Source organism: Tenrec ecaudatus, chromosome 18 (genome assembly GCF_050624435.1).
Source record: "Tenrec ecaudatus isolate mTenEca1 chromosome 18, mTenEca1.hap1, whole genome shotgun sequence".
Classification (NCBI taxonomy): domain Eukaryota; kingdom Metazoa; phylum Chordata; class Mammalia; order Afrosoricida; family Tenrecidae; genus Tenrec; species Tenrec ecaudatus.
The window spans coordinates 37,533,109-37,551,918 of NC_134547.1; the positions used below are offsets into that span (position 1 = coordinate 37,533,109).

The 18,810-nt window shown below is 38.3% G+C and overlaps 1 protein-coding gene and 1 pseudogene across 1 annotated transcript in view; one reads left to right on the forward strand and one right to left on the reverse strand.

The window, feature by feature from the left end:
- LONP2 (lon peptidase 2, peroxisomal) overlaps positions 1–18,810 on the forward strand; it is a 154,699-nt gene that overhangs the window by 11,433 nt on the left and 124,456 nt on the right. Inside the window, exons 2-3 of the mRNA XM_075537182.1 lie at positions 7,233–7,467; positions 17,251–17,382. Coding sequence (XP_075393297.1) covers positions 7,233–7,467; positions 17,251–17,382 — 367 coding nt within the window. The remainder of the gene's footprint in view (positions 1–7,232; positions 7,468–17,250; positions 17,383–18,810) is intronic.
- Positions 11,435–14,821, reverse strand: LOC142432526 (nascent polypeptide-associated complex subunit alpha pseudogene; annotated as a pseudogene).

Below are 18,810 nucleotides of genomic sequence, written 5' to 3' on the forward strand. Positions count from 1 at the left end.
ATAAGGTTGGTTCGTTCCTCTCTCTCTCTCTCTCTCTCTGTCTCTCTCTCTCTCTCTCTCTCTCTCTCAGGTTCGCTCTCCCTCCTTCCACGCTTCCTTCTCTCTTAGTTTGCCCCCATGTAGTCAGGACAGACTGGCCACTCTCCCCAGCCTATATCTTCAGTGCATTCTTTTAGGGAGGGGTCAACATAGTTCAGGTTGGGGTTGGCCTCACAGTCCTCTAAAGGGAGCACAACAGAACAAGGGGACCAAAGACACGAAGTCCCCAAGGAAGCCCCAAAATAGACTTCTGACTTGGAGTGGGGGGACAGTACTTGTCACTTCATCAGACCTGATTGGAAGACATTCATAAACATCAGCTGATAGACCTGGAACTACTTATAGGCCTCCTCCCCCTTATTATTATTCAAATTTTTAAAATTTAAATGTTTTTCTTATATGTCTGTCTATGTAAGGTAGGCAGGATAAACAATTCCAAGGAAAATGCAACGGGACTGATGGTTGGGGGGTGGGGCATGGGAGAAGAGGAGATGGAGAAAGGGAACTGGAGGCCAGCAAACTCAGGAACAAAAGAAACACGAGGGATCTAAAATTGACAGCGAGGAGGGTGTAGAATGCCTAGTAGGGTTTGATCAATTGTAATATAACAGAAATTACTGATAGCTGAATGAAGGGTGAGCATAATAGTGGGGCAGGAGGAAAGTAAAAGGAAATAGAGGAAAGAACTAGGAAGCAAAAGCAATTATAGAGATGTGAAGGAGAGGGGTTGGAGTGAAGACTCAAAGCCCATCTGTAAACAATTGAATATGTCCTCACAGAACGGTCATTCGGAAGGGATGATTCAGCCAAGGTGCTGGTTAGCGCCAACGAAACACACGACATTCCTCTTGTTCTTTAATGCTTCCTTGCCCCCACTCTCATGACCCCAGGTCTACCTCACAAATCCTGCTAGACCAGAGTATGTATGTTGGTACAGATAAGAGCTTTTGACCCACCAAAGCAGGATTGATAAACCCCTCAGAAACAGTAATGAAACCGTGCCAGGGGGAGGGGGGGCAGAAAGGGGGAACTAATAGCAATGTATAACCCCAAACACACACACACCCAGGGGACAAACAACAGAAACATGAGTGAAATGGTACAGCGGATGGTGTGAGATTTGGAAAAAATTTTATATATATATATATATATATATATAATCAAGGGTTCATGAGGGTGGGGGAGGGAGGGAAAAAGCTGATCATAAAGGCTCAAGTAGAAAGATAATGTTTTGAAGATGACAGTGGCACCATATGCACAAGTTTGCTTGATATAATTGATTTGTAGATTGTTATAATATCTGTAAGAGTCCCCAATAAAATGATTTAAAATAAACAAAAAACCTCATCTTGGAAAACTGCTTTTTCAAGTAGTACTCTTTTGATATTTTCCCACCATGACAGTTGATGATTCTCAAATACCTTTGGAACTCTTACAATAACTAAGTCAGTGTCTCTGTCATACAAATCAAACCAGTTGTAATCAGGCCTCGTTCAAATTATCAAGTAGATCCCAGTAGGAGTTTCAGAAAATTATTTGGGTTATAAGAATATCAGCAGATCCTGGTGCTCTGTTGTTGGCCCGCTACTGACAAGTTACCAGCTGCTCTGGGAGAAAGCTGGGCTTTCTGCTCTGGTAAAGAGGTACACAGTCTTGGACAGTGATAGGGAAAGACTTGCCCTGTGGAAAAGGGTCACTGTGAGTTGGCATTGACTGGATGGCAGTGAGTTTGGCTATGTTTATGGGACAATGTCAAAATAGTGTGTAGCTTTCCAGAATTACTCTCTAGAAGGAAAAAAAAAGACAGTCACTTGAATCTGTTGTTGCAAAATCAATAAAGTTGCTTTTTTAGTCATACCTAATAAAGCACAAATTATCAGAAGCGCTAGGACATTTAGAAAGGTAATTAACTTGATTAAAAGTCTTTTGTGTATTATAAAAGTAAAGTTTATTAGATTGAATGTATCATTTTAATATCTATTTTCATATCTAAAATTCAGTTCCCAAAGTAGAATAGAATTTCTATACAGTAATTTTAAAAACCATCCTTTTAAACAGAACTTTTCACTTAAATGTTTTATACCAGGTACTCTTGCTTCTAGACATAACATTTTATAAATTACAGGGTTTTTTTAGATACGATAGTTGTATTCTTATAAAGTCTAAATGATTTTAGGTAAGAGCCTTTCTGTATTTGATCTCATTAGGAGGTCAGGCAAAGAGTAGATCCACTTTGGAACGTCTCTCCACAGTTAGCAGAAGTATTTTATTTTCTTTGCAAGAAAGCTTATTTTTAGTCTCGTTTTTTAACAATGACCTACTCCAGAAAATTAAATTGATCTCCAGGTATAGAGATTTAAATTTGTCAAATCATTCTCTCTCTCTCTCTCTTTCTCTGCATGTGTGTGTGTGTGTGTGTGTGTGTGTGTGTGTGTGAGTGAGTGTGTTTTCTCCTTGGTTTCTAATAAGTAAACCCTTTAGGCCAGGGATCCGGTTTCGTATCTGCATGGTCACAGAACTATGAATACTTTCTGCATAGTGTAAACTGATAAATATCGTCTCAAATCATAGTTTCTCTTTAATCTCATTAGGAATTACTAACCTTGTCATGTGATCTGAGTTGATTTTCAGGAAATTGGAAATGTGTCCTATTGATTGTTAAAAGGAGCTTTGATGATATGGTGGGTTATGTCTTGGGTTGCCAACTGCAAGATCAGCAATTCAGATCTACCTGCTGCTGTGTAGGAGAAAGATGAGACTTTATGCTCCCAGAAAGATTTACAACCTCTAAAACCCAAAATTGGGTCATGATAAGTCAGTGTTGATTCTTTGGTAGTAGGTGTATTGAGTGTTGTTGTGTGCTCTTGAGTTGATTGTTACCCGTAGTATCCCAGTATGCCAGAGTGGAACTGGCCCATAGAGTTTCCAAGACTATGAATCTTTAAAGAAGCAGACTACCACATGAATTTGAGGTTGTAACTTTAAGGGAACAGAAGTCTGCCTTATATTTCTCTTACAGAGCAGCTGGTGGTTTTGAACTGCTGATCTTGTGGTTAGCAGCCCAATTCATAACCCACTATGCGCCCAGGACTCCTTAACTGCATGTAGGGTGTGTTGGACAGGGTTCTCTAGAGAGACAAACCAGATTGCTAATAATTATATATAAATATATTTATAAAGATAGATGTATAATACAAGAACCATTAAATTATATACAGATAGATAATACAAGAAATTAACAGTTAAATTATAAAGCAGTGAGACACTAGCAGTCCTCTAAGGCTTGAGAGCTGCCAGTTGCCAGTCCCTTTCTGTAGAGAGAGCTGGGCAATATGTACCCAGGCAGCAAACAGCAAGGCAAGTCACCAACTGTTAGTCCCTAGCTCCAGAGAGGAACATTCCAATCCTGTGGAATTAAAGGGACCTCAACTTACAGCAACACAGTCCACAGGATAGGCATCTCACAGGTAGTGTACCCCTTTAAATTGGGGCACAGAACAAGCAAGGCGAGGCTCACCGAGCCATTTATCCCTCTGCCCTTCAGTTAATCCTACTTGTGTTTATCAGCTAGGCTGGCACAATAAACTGTCACATTTGGGTAAGCACAGTCACTAAAATGGTCACAGGTGGTATTTGTATGTGGTTCTGTGTGTTTGAGATGAGCAGGTATAGTATTTTAGCATTAGTTTTCTTCATTTAATTCTAGTTTCCTTTCAAAAATTAAAACTCTGGTTGAAGGAGAACGTGTTACTTTAGTTTGGGGTCTGGAAGCATTTCTGGATGTTGATAGTGTTAGCTAAGTTTGGATGAGGCTTCTCTTCTGTGAATTAGGCCTCTATGTTACTTGTTCAGAGTTTCATAATAACTGTCAGTGAAGTGCCATATCTGAACCTCCTCTCGCACCCCTGGTGCCATGAGGCAGAACTCAGACATGCTCCCTGGCTCTGTCCTTCTTTACCAGTCTGACAACAACTGTTCCATCCATGCCACTGTGTATCTACAGTAGGTTTGATGAGTCATTGCCGTGGCCACACAGAACTCACAGACAATATTCACAGTTAAGGGGGGTTAATTAGAGAAGTTAGTTAATTACAAGTCAGGAACAACAAACAGTAAGGAAACATTCATTCGTCTCCTCAGCCAGTAGTCAAGTTTCTCTCTGTTGTTCTTAGTCTCTCAGTCACATGGTCCCTTCGCCTTTGCCTCCCAAGGGCCAGGGAGCCAGCTCTCTGTCGTACAGTTCCAGGTCTCTAGTTAGGTAAGGAGAAGGAATCCATGTCTGTCTCAGTGCTGCTTCTCCGGGCTCCGGCCTCCGCCACTTCAGGCAGAGATCTTCAATGTGTTCTTCCAAGGTCCTTTGGGGCTCTCTCTCTCCGCTGCTGCTTCACAGATGGTTCACCCCCCTTAGACCTGGGGAATGGTCATGGCAACTGACCAGTCTCTTCCCTTAGTGTGACACTTGCCCTGTTTGAATCGTCCCACCGGTGATTTGGTGAGACTTCCAGAGACTTGGGTAGAAGAGTCTTAGTAAGAAATGTCATGACCAGAGAAGGGGCTAAAACTTAAATAATATTATAATGTGCAACCTTTTCAAGGAGTGCTAGAAGTGATTATTACTTATAACAGAATTTAGAACTTTGCCTTCTTGGCCTGTAGGTTTCCTCTTGCTCTCCTTAATCCACGACAGTTAGTGACTTCTAATGTTGTAACCCCACATTTAGAAATTCAGTATTCAAGAGCATATATATTAATCCTCAGATTGTAGTGACAATTTAAGACCAGATAGGCATATAGAAATTATATAAAATTGACAATATTTTAGTATCAAAATATATTGGAAAAAATTTTAAAGTTGATGTGTTAGTCTGGGTGCGTTAGAGAAACAAAAATTTTAAGGTTGGTGTGTTAGTCTGGGTACGTTAGAGAAACAACAAAAATTTTAAGGTTAGTGTGTTAGTCTGGGTGCGTTAGAGAAACAAATCCACAGAAACTCATGTATATAAGAGAGTTTTATATAAAGGGAAAGTTTACATTAAGAAAGCATCCCAACCCAGTGCTGTCCAAGCCCACAAGTCCAACATTAGCCCATATGTCCAACACCTATCTACAAAGCCCTCCTCAATCTCATAAAACACATGCAGTGATGCCGACTGCAGGAGGATTGCCAGATCAGTGAGCATGTCAGCATCTCCATGCTGGCAGGGGGCTCCACACGGCTGCTCCAGCACAGGGCTACATCAGGGTAGGTCCATGTGGCTTCTCCTCAGGGATGTCTCCCAGGAAGTGAGCCTTGCCTGCTGAAGCAGGGAACTAAGTGGCTAAGGCAGCTATACCCTGGTCCGACCATCAGAGAGCAAGAGACCCTAGAACTAGAAAGGTGAGGCTCATCGAGCCATTTATCTCTCTGCCCTTCATTTAATCCCACATGTGTTTATTGGCCAGGTTGGTACAATAAACCTTAACTGTCTCAGTTGGCTTCTATAATGCTGTTAATATTTATATATGATTAGCATGCTAATATTTATCTTGGGGTAAGACTGACTTATTCTCAACTAACTAGCAAAATAAATACAATCTATATAATTGTCAACCAACTACTTTTTTCTCCTAAATTTTCATGGTCAATCAAAATGTTTAATTTGTATATATATTTGAAAACATAAATGTTTAACTTGAATAATGATAATTCATAGCAGCATAATTGTTAGCACTGCTCAAATGTGTCCAGCATGTTACCTGAGGTATCCTACTTAACTCTTCACAAGAAGAAGACATACTATATAGATTTATGTATCAACTTTAGACTTTAAGAAGTTCTTAACTTTATATTAAATATTAATTATTAACAATTAAATTCCAAATTGAATTATTTTCTAGTGGTTTAAAATTTTTTAAATCTTATTCTAAGCCTTGTAATGTAATAGATGTTTATTTATTTACTCATCTACTCCCTCAACTGGTAAACCTTTTTGGGTTAGGCTAACTACTTAATTCTGTGAAAAAAAACTTTCTACAAACTAGATTTCCTTGTTTAGCTAATTTTGGAAAGAAAGGCTGATTATGGAAAAATAGTGGACTCTTCTGTAGCTGGCCAGCAGTGACAAGACACCACACAGCCACTGCGATTGAGTGGATTCTAACTGATAGCAACCCTGTGGGGTGGAACTACTCCAAGGTCTGTCGCATGTTTCTCCTAGGGTGGGTAGTGGCTTAAAATGTTGGCTTCCACATGGAAGCAACACACCAGCCTGTGTGACCACGAGCTGTCGAAGGGATCAGGTATCAAGCATCAGGAACAAAAAATCGTATCATTGAAAATGTGGGTGAGTGCAGAGTGGAGACTCAAAGCCCATTGGCAGCCAACCGGACACCCCTTACTGAAGGGTTGTGGGAAAGAGATGAACCAGTCAGGGTGCAGGGTAGCAATGATGAAACATAACTTTCCTCTAGTTCTTAAATGCTTCCTCCCCGCCGCTATCATGATCCCGATTCTACCTTACAAATCTGGCTAGGCCAGAGGATGTACACTGGTACAGATAGGAACTGGAAACAGAGAATCCAGGACAGATGACTCCTTCAGGACCAGTGGTGAGAGTGGCGATGCCTGGAGGGTGGAGAGAATGTGGGGTAGAAAGGGGGAACTGATAACAAGAATCTACGTATAGCCTCCTCCCTGGGGGAGGGACAGCAGAGAAGAAGGCGGGGAGACATCGGGAAGTGTTATATATGGTATAAACATAATAATTTATGGATTATGAAGGGTTCATAAGGTAGGGGCCAGTGGGGAGGGAGGGGGAAAATGAGCAGCAGATATTAAGGGCTCAAGTAGAAGGCAAATGTTGTGAGAATGGTGATAGCAACAAATGTACATATGTTCTTGACACAATGGATGTATGTATGGATTGTGATAAGAATTATATGAGCCTCCAATAAAATGATTAAATAAAATTTAAAAAATAAAAATACTGGCTTCTTCATTGGCAACCAAGTGCTTTAACCACTCCTAATAAAATGTGAATCAGGCCTCCTAAGAGACCATATACTGGATGCTAAATTAAATATGGAAACAATTTTTTAGGTGTTGTTTGGGATGCTTTTTAGTGAATTTCTCAGAAAAGATGGCAATTTTTGAGTGAGTTTCTGTTCTATAAACCATACGAATGCTTACGATACCAACTTGTTCTGTTTTTCAGAATTGGAACAGCTGCACTAGCGGTTCAGGTTGTGGGCAGTAATTGGCCCAAGCCCCACTATACTTTGCTGATTACGGGCCTGTGCCGTTTCCAGATTGTGCAGGTCTTAAAAGAGAAGCCATATCCTGTTGCTGAAGTGGAGCAGTTGGACAGACTTGAGGACTTGCCCAACACATGTAAGACTAGGGAAGAACTTGGGGAGCTTTCAGAACAGTTTTACAAGTATGCAGTACAAGTGAGTTGCTTTTATTTTTTCTTTAAACCTTTTTTCCTTCTTTGGTTCCTTTCTGCTCTAAGAAGTCATGCATCTGTTGGGTGGTCGAGGTTTAGAGTAGCATTAGTCCAAATGATTTAATAAAATATTGTAGCATTAATTTCAATGTGCTTTCATCTGGGATTGTGACTAAATGTTCCAGAACAATTTTGCAAATCCTCTCTAGAAAATTTCCACAGTATTTCAAGAGCGTCCCTTAATAACTTTCAATGTCTCCAAACCTCTATATTTAATGTTAAAAATTATGAGACTACATAGGAGCTATTTGTTATTAAAATATCAGGGTACCAAACTATACTTGTTCTAGTCAAGTCATATGTGTCTGGTAGTAACTTTTGAAAATTAAGCGTACGGTGGAATAATTTCAAATATGGGTTAAGCCTTGATGAGGTAACACCCTGGGAGGGAAGCATACCTTAGGCATGCATCAAATATTTGACTTCTTAAATTCTAGGTCACTGCGGAATTTTTTTTGAGACCACGCCATTTTGTTTGAAGCCTGAGTGAAATGTATTATAAAATATAGTCTTCTGCTTCTCTAGCCATCTAGCCCAATAGATGTAACTGAGGATCAGGTAGTGTCTATTGAAGACAGCCGTCACTGATTATGGAAAAGAGTATGCGTAGTATGGCATCTGATACATTTCTAAGATGAGCAGCAATAGTGTGGGGTAATTTGAGAATTGGAATAAATGTGTATGCTGTTAGGAATGGAAGGAGCCCAGGTAGCATAGTGGTTCTGAGCTGGGCTGCTGACCACAAGGTCAGCAGTTTGAACCTTTCGGTTGGATTTACGGGAGAAAGACAAGGCTTTCTACTGTCTTACAGAGTTACAGTCTCTGAGTTCTGCTCAGAGGGGCAGTTTTATCCTGACTAATAAGGTTACCATGAGTCAGAATTGATGGCAGCAAATTTGGTTTTTTTAATTAGGAACAGAGATAAAGGAGGAAATAAAATTTATTTTTCTTTTCTGAGGTTTCTTTTCTAATTTTTCCTGTGTGTTTGTGTTCTACTGGACATAGGTGTGTACCGTCCTTGAGTTTGCTGTTTACTTGTTTACTCTTTAAATCTTAAGCAAATAAAGATTTTGCAATGAGAACAAATTCATTCTTAGAGAGGAATCATAAATCTTGCTTGCAATGCATCTAAATTTAATTTTTGTGTGTATCTTAGTATGTTCAGTTTTTTATTTTGTTTTCATATTTACATCTAATTTTCATATTAAATCTATTATAAATTTATTTGAGTTGGGAATATTATAATTTTATCGTACCTTTTTTCAGACTGTTTCCAGTTGATGTTTCTCAACTTCCTTGCTTTATCATCTCTTCAATAACCTGATCATCTTCAACTTTCTGCTATCTTTAAGCCATCCTAATTACTGAACCTTTCTATAAATAGTTTGGGGCATTGCCTCTCCCCAAAAAGTAAAAAATTCTTAATATAGCATTATTATCTTCACAACTTGGCCAAGGCCTGTCCATTTTCCTCAACGCTGCTACTCCCACAGGTGTTCATTGCTACCTGCATGGAACCTCAGAAAGCATTTTATCTTGTTCTCTCATGTCTTTATGATTTTCCCCTCTCTTCTCTGCTTTGAGTGTTCCTCCTTCTCTGAATTTCTGTGCTTTCTGTTTATATGGTTTGCCACCTCATGTTGGCGCTTAATGCTCTTTTCCTCCCTGCTTTAGCCATACTGTACTAAGCAGTATATTTTGTCTGACAAATATTATGTGCACAAGAAGTGCTTGGGTAATAACTGTTGACTTTTAATTGCAAGCAGGCCCCAGGATATGAACCAACTTGCTCTTTAATGTTACGTAAGCACTTTTTGTGTATATCAAAAATTTACAGAAAACTTTAGTATCTCAGCAACAAAGAGACAAAAAAAAAATCTAATTAGAAAATGGGCAGAGAACAAAAACAGACAGATCCTTCACCGTAGAAGACTTTTTTGCAGCCAACAAACTAATACAGTAATGCTTGTGATCATTAGCCAACAGTGAAACACAAAGCACAACAGAGATACCATTTCACTCCAGCAATTGATTGCGAGTCAGAAAACACTGACAAAGGTGTAGAGAGATTGGAACTCTCGTACACTGTTGATGAGACTAAAAGAGATGAAAACAACCTGTCTTATCAGTGAAAGAATGGAGAGACAAACTGAGGTACATGGGTGAACCTGGACGGTAGCATGCAGAGTGAAATTAGTGAATCGCAAAAGGACAAATACTGTATGAAACCACTCTTATAAAAGATCAAAAAAAGGTTGTCACAATAAAAGAAACTATTTGATGGTTACCAGGGGTGGGAGGGGAAGGTAGGATAAATTCCTTGTTAGAGGCAAGAGAATAAGCAAACAAAAAAAAATGTATGTGGATTGTTGAATTTAAACTCATCTGCTCTGTAAACGTTTACCTAAAGCACAAGAAAAATTTAAAAAACCAAAAAACCAGGCAAGAGCAGCAGTTTAGTTTATTCAAAGATGACTCTAGTAATAGAAGTGTGTTTGTGCCCGTTTCCCTACTCAGTTTAAACCGTAATGTTTGATAGCCTCAACCGACTAAAAGGCTGGCTGATTCTGCCCTGCCAGCATTGTTGCATTTGCCTTAGACTGAGGATTGAGGATTTCATTGAGTTTACTAGCCATGGTTATATAACTGGTTTTGTGCTTGGGCACAATAAATATTTGTATCTAAGGCAGAATTAGATAGGATGTTTGCTTTCTTTGTAAGATGCCTTCAGGGAACAAGGGTGTACCAAAGCAGACAAATAGTCTCTACTCTCTCTGTCAGCTCTGCCAGTATTGACTAAAATACTTCTATTGTGGTGAGCTCAGTTGGCTTATATTTGAAATGAAGTCTGAAACAATAGTAATGATATTTTATTTATTACTTCCCCCTCACATTTGGATCTTGTTATCATCTTTGGATCACATAGGCTGGTGTGCTTCTTCTGTGCGGACTTAATTGACACCTCACTTAGGTGGTTACGTGTAACTCTTTACAGAGTAGAAAGCCTCGTCTTTCACCATCTGATTATTAAAACAATAGTAATAAAACTGGCATTTTAAATTTAATTTAAAACACATGTAAATAGTTTTCAAGTTTTTTGTACATTATTATTTACATAGCATCAGGTCAACAAAAGTAATTATTAGCATGTTCAGTTTAATTTTTAGTGGTGAGAGCTGATAGATCTATGGTTCTCCTTCCTATCTTGGTTAAGTTGTTGTTTGTCAGGGCCTTTCCAGAAAGTTTTGACTAGTAATTAATACCTTCAAATTTTACTTAAAAGTGTTTACAGCCAAAACCTCTATGGTACCAGTTCTGAACCTTTTAGGTTGTTGTTAGGGCCAGTTGAGTCCATTCTGACTCAGCTCTGTACAGTAAGACCACACTGCCTGGTCCTGCTCCATGGTCACCGTGATTCTTACAGTTGAACCCAATATTGCAAAAACTGTGTCATTCCATTTTGTTGAGAATCTCCCGTGTTTTCACTGCCCCTATCCTCTAGCAAGCTTGATGGTCTTTTCTAGGGACTGATCTTTTCTGACATGTTCAAAGTATGAGGTCTTGCTGTCCTTGCCACTAAGGAACATTCTGGGCCTGTACTTCTTCTAAGGCAGATTTGTTTGTTCTTTGGCAGTCCATGATACAGTCAGTATTTTTTTCACTGAAATTCAATTGCATCGATTCTTCTTCCATCTTCCTTATTCAGTGTCCTGTTTGCATTTGCATATGAGGTGATTATCCGGGTTTCTTTCCTTTTCATATGAAGGCAGTGACTAGTTTTTCCATTTCTTTGAAGAAGAATGCTGTTTGCGATCAGAATTGCATTATAATTATAGATTGCTTTAGGTAATATCGACACATAACTATCCTCTAGTTCTTTAATATTTCCTCCCTTACTATTTTTTTTGGGCTCATCCAAGCCATAACTTTATTGATAGAAACAGTACAAATTTCAAACCAAACATAGTTACGCTTCTGAAACACCAAAAAAAAAAAAGGGGGGGCCCGCGGTGTGTGTGTCCTTTGTTTTCAGATGGTTACATGGTTAATTCCATAATAGCATTTACAATATCATTACTGTTGTTCTTCAAGGCCCGGACTGCCTTTGCTCTGGATACATTTGCTTGTGACATGACCAATTCTATGTCCTTAACTTCCACACCTGTTTCATCAACCTCTTCCTCTTCACTCTCCTCTTGCACAGTTGGAGTTTGTGTGTTTTCTTGAATGTTCGAGACCGCCTCACCTTGAACTTTGAACTTCTCAGCAGCTGCTAGCTGTGCTTGCTGAGATAAATCCTCAATCTTGGCTTCCCCAAAAACTATGTAGGTGTCTGAAGCAGGGCTCTTGTAGACATCTGGCTTTGTGATGACAAAGAGGATATTCTTAGATTTCCGGATGGTGACCCTAGTGACCCCTGTGACTTGCCGAAGACCCTCCCTTACTATTATGGTATATATTTTACCACATTAATTTTGTTAGTCATGTGTATGTTCATTTGTATAATTAAGATCATTCGATGCATGAAAGCCAAGATAGCTAAACCTTTAGAAACAGTAATGAGGGTACGGGAAGGAGGGTTGGGGGGGAGGGGGAGCTGATGATTGTATAACCCCACTCGAGGGGTACAAATAACAGAATTGTAAGTGAACAGATTCATTGGATGATGTAAGATACGGCAAAATATATGCATGTGTATATTATATATAATAACAATAAAATAATATATAATAAGGGCTTCTGGGGGTAGGGTGAGGGAGGGAGGAGAGAAAGGGGAGCTGATGTCAAAGACTTCAAGAAGAAAGAAAACATTTTGAAACTCATGGTGGCAGCAGTGTACAGTTATACTTGATCTAATTGAATTATGGATATTATAATATCTGTATGAACTCCCAGTGATTTTTTTTTAAAAAGAAGCAGCAGCCCAGAGTTCTCATCTGATCTTTGTAGAAATCTGCTATAATTGTCTGGTTGCCATTATAATCTCTATTTTGTAGGTAAGGAAACTGAGATTCAGAGGAATGGTTTGTGTAAAATAAGGCCTAGTCAAGGAGACCTTGTGCAGTGGTCACATGTTGACCTGCTAATTGGAAGGTCAGCAAAATATCCAGTGGATCTGCAGAAAAGGCTTTCTATTCCTGTAAACAGTTAGCTGTCTTGGAAATTCAAAGGGGCAGTTCTACCTTATCCTATAGAGTCGCTATGAGTCAGAATTGACTTGATGCCAGGAAGCTTGACTTTTTGGGAGGGTCTTAGTCAGAATTCAATCCAAGTGTTCTAAAGAGTAGCATTCCTTTTGGCTAACCCTTCCAGGCTAACCATTCCAGGGCTTTAATGCCATGAGCGCCATACTTCAGAAATAAATGTGCATAGTTTATATTAACAAGGACAACAACTTCCTAACCAGTGATCATTTGTATAAATTAAACAAAGTTTCTTTCTCTTGCTGTATTCCTCAACAAACTGCAAAATACGTTTTCATGGAATTTGAAGGGTATACATATTAAGATATTGAGAGATAATTGAGATAGGATTTTCAAATCAATTTTTTGAGCAAAATCAGTTTTTTCAAGGGCAGATGCCTATGTTGTTATTTTTTTCAATAGACTGTTCTATGTTCTAGAATAAGTAGCATCAATGAATACTGTCTGGTGATTCTCCCAAACAGCCCTGCATACGGCACAAATACAGACTGACCTTGCTTGAAGTAGCAAGAAGAAACTCCACCAGAAGAAACACTGCCATGAAATCTGAATCAGGTCATTTTAGTTATCATTAGGGAGTCTTACAATTGCTCTGTGACCTTTGGCATTTTTATCTAATTATTAAAAGTACTCTTGTGATATTACACAAACTGCCATCGAATCGATGCTGATGGAAATAAAAGCTGGTTAAAATAATATTTATTTAATACAATGTAAAACAAAAAAATTGAGAAATTGTTGTGTTTCTTTGTAAAACATCATCAAGTAGTTTGAGAGGACATTTGGAAAAACGTGGTCACACAGTCAGATGTTCTTCAATCACCCTGTCCAAGTAAAGATCTGGAAAAAATGGAGAAGAATCAAAAGCCTGTCTTCCCAACCTTGCAGATAGGAGAAAAGCCCAAGCTAGACACAAACTGGGAAGTTTGCATGAAAACAAGCCCAGAAAAGCAACAGATTACTGGTAGTTGCAGCACTGCAGTCTGTGGGGCTGAGAGTCAAAGGGATACGTGGATCCCTCTCTCTCTCCACCTGCTAGGCCCCCAGATTTAATCTAAGTCCGCAAAAGACTGGCATCTCCATGGAGACTGAACACTTTACTTCAAAACCACTGGGTAATTAGGGGGGGGGAATGTAACTGAAAAATTCCTCAAAACAAACAAGACAAAAATACAACATACCAAAACCTTTGGGACTAGCTAATGCAGTACACATAGGGCAATTCACAACATTAAGTACACAATTTAAAAAATTTAAAAAGAACTAAAATCAATATCTTAGTTCAACACCCTCAACAATTAACAACAAAAGCAGTAAAACCCTTAATAGATATAATAAACTAACCATAGAGATAATAAACATTAGAACAGAAATAAATGAATCAAAACAATAGAAAACAAAATGTTGGTTCTTTGAAAAGATGAACAAAAGTGATAAACCACTGGGAACAAGGGGGGGAAATTACAAATAAGAAATGAAATCACAAGAGAACCAACTGAACTAAAAGATTATCACACAATATTATGAAGGACTATACTCCAACAAATTCAAAACCCTAGAAAAAAGGAACAAATTTCTAGAAGCACACTACCTATCTAAACTAACACAGACTGATATAAAAAATTCTAACTGGCCAGTAACAAGAAGGAGAAATAGATCAGGTCATTAAAAAAAAATAACACACAAGAAAGTCCAGGACCAAATGGTTGGGGTTTTTTGTTTAGTTTTTCAAATTGTTTTATTGACGGATTTTACCAAATATTCAGAGAAAAGTTAACATCAACGCTACACAAACTCTTCCAGAATATAGAAAAGGATGATACACCAACATACCCATTTATAAAGCTCAAGTAACCCTGATCCTGAAACCAGTCCAAGCCATTACTAAAATAGAAAGCTAAAATAGACCAGTAACCCATACGAACCCAAATGCAAAACTTCTCAACAAAATATTTTGTTGTTAGGTGCCACTGAGTAAATTTCGACTCACAACAAGCCTATGGAAAACAAAATGAAAGACTACCTGGTCCTGTACCAGTCCTCACAATTGTTCGTATAGATGAACTCGTTGTTGTAGTAACTATGTCGATCCATCTTGTCAAAGGATGCCCTCCTTTTCCCTGTCCTTCTGTTTACCAAGAATGATGTCCTTTTCCAGGAACTGGTCTCTCCTCATAAGATGTCTAAAGTATGTGAGACAGGTCTGGGCATCCTTCCCTCTAAGGAGCATTCTGGCTGTACTCCTTCCAAGACAGATTTGTTGGTTCTTTTGGCAGACTTTTACTATTCTTCACCAGCATTCAGATGCATCAGTCTCTCTTCCACCTTCCTTATTCAACATCCACTTTCACACACAGAAGAGGCTATTCAAAACTGAGGCCTTTGGGTCAGGCGCACCTAAGTTTTCAAAACAGCATCCTTACTTTTCAACACTTTAATGTACCAAATCTGTTCTTGAGATGTTTTCGAATTTCAGGTGTAGTATACTTAGGGTCATATTCTGGCTCTAGTAGATTTGTTTTAATTTCTTCAGCTTCAACCGGACTTTACTTATGAGAAATTTATGGTCTGTTCCACAGTTGACTCCGGGCCTCATTTTAGCTGATGCTTCTAAATTATATCTTCCCACAGATATAGTCAATTTGATTTCTATAGAACTCCAAGTGTATAGTCACTATTTGTGTTTTTGAAAAAAGGTATTTGCTATGAACAAGTCATTGGTCCTATACAATTCTGTCATGCGATCTCCAGTTTCCTGTCACTAAGACCATATTTTTCAACTACTGTTCTTTCTTCTTTGTTGCCAACTTCAGCTTTCTAATTATCAATGCATCCTGGCTGCATGTTTGATCAATTTCTGAATGAAGATGTTCGTAGAATTCTTCAATTTCTGTATCACTAGTTTTAATAGTTGGTGCATAAATATGAGTAATAGTGGTACTGACTAGATTTCCTTGAAATATTATTCCTATTAGATGTTACTATCTAATACTGTAGATATTATCCTCTGTTATTCAATATGTCTTTAATGTCCTTTTAACAAAGAATGCAGTGCCACTCCTCTTTAATGTGTCATTCTTGGCATGCTAAGTCATTTGACGGTCTGATTCAAAATAGCCAATGTCAGTCCGTTTCTGCTGACTAATGCCTAGGATATCAATCTTTATTCCATTTCATGTTTCATGTCTTCCAATTTCCCTAGATTCATACTTTATACATTCCAAGTTCCAATTATTGCAGTTGTTTCTTTTAATTTTAGTTGTGCCTCATCAGCTAATTAAAGTCCTAAAGACTACTCCAGTCACATAATTATGCTCAACTCTTTGAGAAAGCAGCTCTTCCTCAGTCATGTTTTCACTGCCTTCTGCCCTGAGGGGCTCACCTGGCACTATCTCTCACAATGTTCTGTTGCTTTTCATGAGGTTTTCAGTATCTCACGATGAATTATAACCAGAGAAATAAGACTTGCACAAAGAAAATTATAAAATATTTCTATAAGAGGCCTTCATAAATGGAAAAATGTGCCACAGTCAAGGGTAAGACTTAATATACTCAGGTATGTCATCCCTTCCGTGTGGCCCTTCTGTGAGGGACTGTCCAGTTATAGGTGCTTTTGGGGTCCCCCCCCTTAGTTCACATTCCTTCACATCAATTTGATTGCTTGTTTGTGAACTTCTGATACTTACTCCTGTCGACACCTTATGATCGCACAGGCTGGTGTGCTTCTTCCATATGGGCTTTGTTGCTTCTCTGCTAGATGGCCACTCACTTCAAGCCTTTAAGACCCTGGATGCTGTATCTTTTAATAGCCAGAAACCATCAGCTTTCTTTACCACATTTGCTTATGCACCCATTTTGTCTTCAGTGATCATGTCAGGAAAGTGAGTATCATACAGTGTCACATTATTAGAATAAACCATTCTTGTACTAAGGTAAGATTTAAGAAGAGGCCCAAAAGTTCATCTGCCTCTTTGTTATATTATATATATATATATATATATATATATATACACACACACACACACACACACAAATACACCTATGTATATATATATAAAATTTTACTTCCTTCTTCTACTTTTTCTTTCCTCCTACCTAGGCTTCTTTTTAAATTTTTGAAATGAATTCCTTTGGAATCATACCAGTTATTATTGGAGTAGCCGTATTTTTTATCCGTAAAGTTCCTTTTTGATGTGACATGTAATTCAGTGCACTATTCTTAAAACTTGTTATAAATTGAATTTTTTTCCAAAACAAAATTTTAAAATTAAGCAGCCTTACAAATCCTTTGGAAACATTAGTATGAAACTTGTGAGCCATTTTTACTTTTCATTGTGGCTGACATTTTGAAAGAGTGTTATTTTTCCTGTTAGGCCGGTAAAAGCTTGGACTATAATGATCAATGAGCTTTCATTTCAGGGAAAGAGATTCTAAGTCCAAATTATTTAACACCCATGGAAATCTGATTTTTAGAATTCACACATAATGCCAGATTTTACTAATAGTTGTTTTTTCTCTCCTAGTTGGTTGAAATGTTGGACATGTCTGTTCCAGCTGTCGCTAAATTGAGACGTCTCTTGGATAACCTTCCAAGAGAAGCCTTACCAGACATTCTGACGTCAATTATCCGAACAAGCAACAAAGAGAAACTCCAGGTAGTATCCCCTTCTTGCATCCTATATTGTGCTGTCCCTTTTTATGTGCGTTTAGGGAGTGAACAGGTTTTTGGGTTGTTTTTTGGTAGTGAGCAGTTTTAATTTTGACTTTGAAGGAAGAGATACTAGAAATTCAAAAAAGTTAAAATGCTTTCATACTTAAATACTCTTTTAAATGATTATTTTACATTTTTGTGTTAAACAGAAACTTTTATTTGCTTATCAGTCAATTCATGGGGAAAAATTGGAGAGAAATAAACGGTGTGTATTTAATTTAACTTCTGATCTATAAATACTTTGCCTCACCATGTTTTAAACATGTAGAGCAGTGGTTCTCAAACTGTGGGTCGTAACTCCTTTGGGGGTCCAACGACCCTGTCATGGGTCACCTAAGACCATTAGAAAACACATGTTTCCGATGGTCTTAGGATCCGAGACCCCTTGTGCTCCTCTATCCGACTGCAGACGAGTGCCCACATGCAGATACGCCTACATGAGTACCCAGCGTGAAGGCTGTCACCCATGCTACACCATGCTTCAAGACAAAATTTCATTTATTTGTAATTAGAATGAAATATTTCTCATTATTTAATTATATATTATTTTTGTGATTAATCACTATGCTTTAATTATGTCAGTTTGTAATAGTGAAAATACATCCGGAATATCAGATATGTACACTACGATTCATAACAGCAAAATCAGAGTTAGGAAGTAGCAACGAAAGTAATGTTATGGTTGGAGGACACCGCATCATGAGGAACTGTATGAAAGGGTCACGGCATGAGGAAGGTTGAGAGCCACTGATGTAGAGCCATGCCTCTCGCTTCTGCATGGCCCTACTTTATTAGAATTCTTCTTTTTCCTTATGTAAACCACACCTATGTTGCATTGTCTATGAATTTTGCTTTCTCTTTCTTTAGAGTGAAATGCATTTTAGATACATGAAAAGTAATGCAAATGTAAATTCTTAGATTTGCGTGGCTTTCGATCATGCCACAGTACTATAGTTTTCTTAAGCACTTTTATGGTCTTTTCAAGCAGCCTGCCTGATTGGATCTTTATAGTATTTTTAAGCAGCTTGCTTTATAGATTTTCTTAGGCTAAGTTAGTTTTCATTGAAACAACCTTTCTTTTCATTAGTTTACTTAATATTCAAGTCAAACAGTTATAATTGCTAGTACAGCGAATACAATTCCACCATTGGGAGCAGATGAATGTAGGGGTCATTGAGAGTAACTTGAATGTGGCCCTCAGCAATTTTTTAAAACAGTTTTATTGGGACATAATCCATATATCATGCATTTCAATAGTTCAGTCATACTGGGAGAGCTAGATAATCATTACCACAGTCATCAATGTTAGGACATTTTCTTCTTTCTTGTGCTCCATGTCAGTGGTTCACCATCCCCCAACCTCTCCAACTTC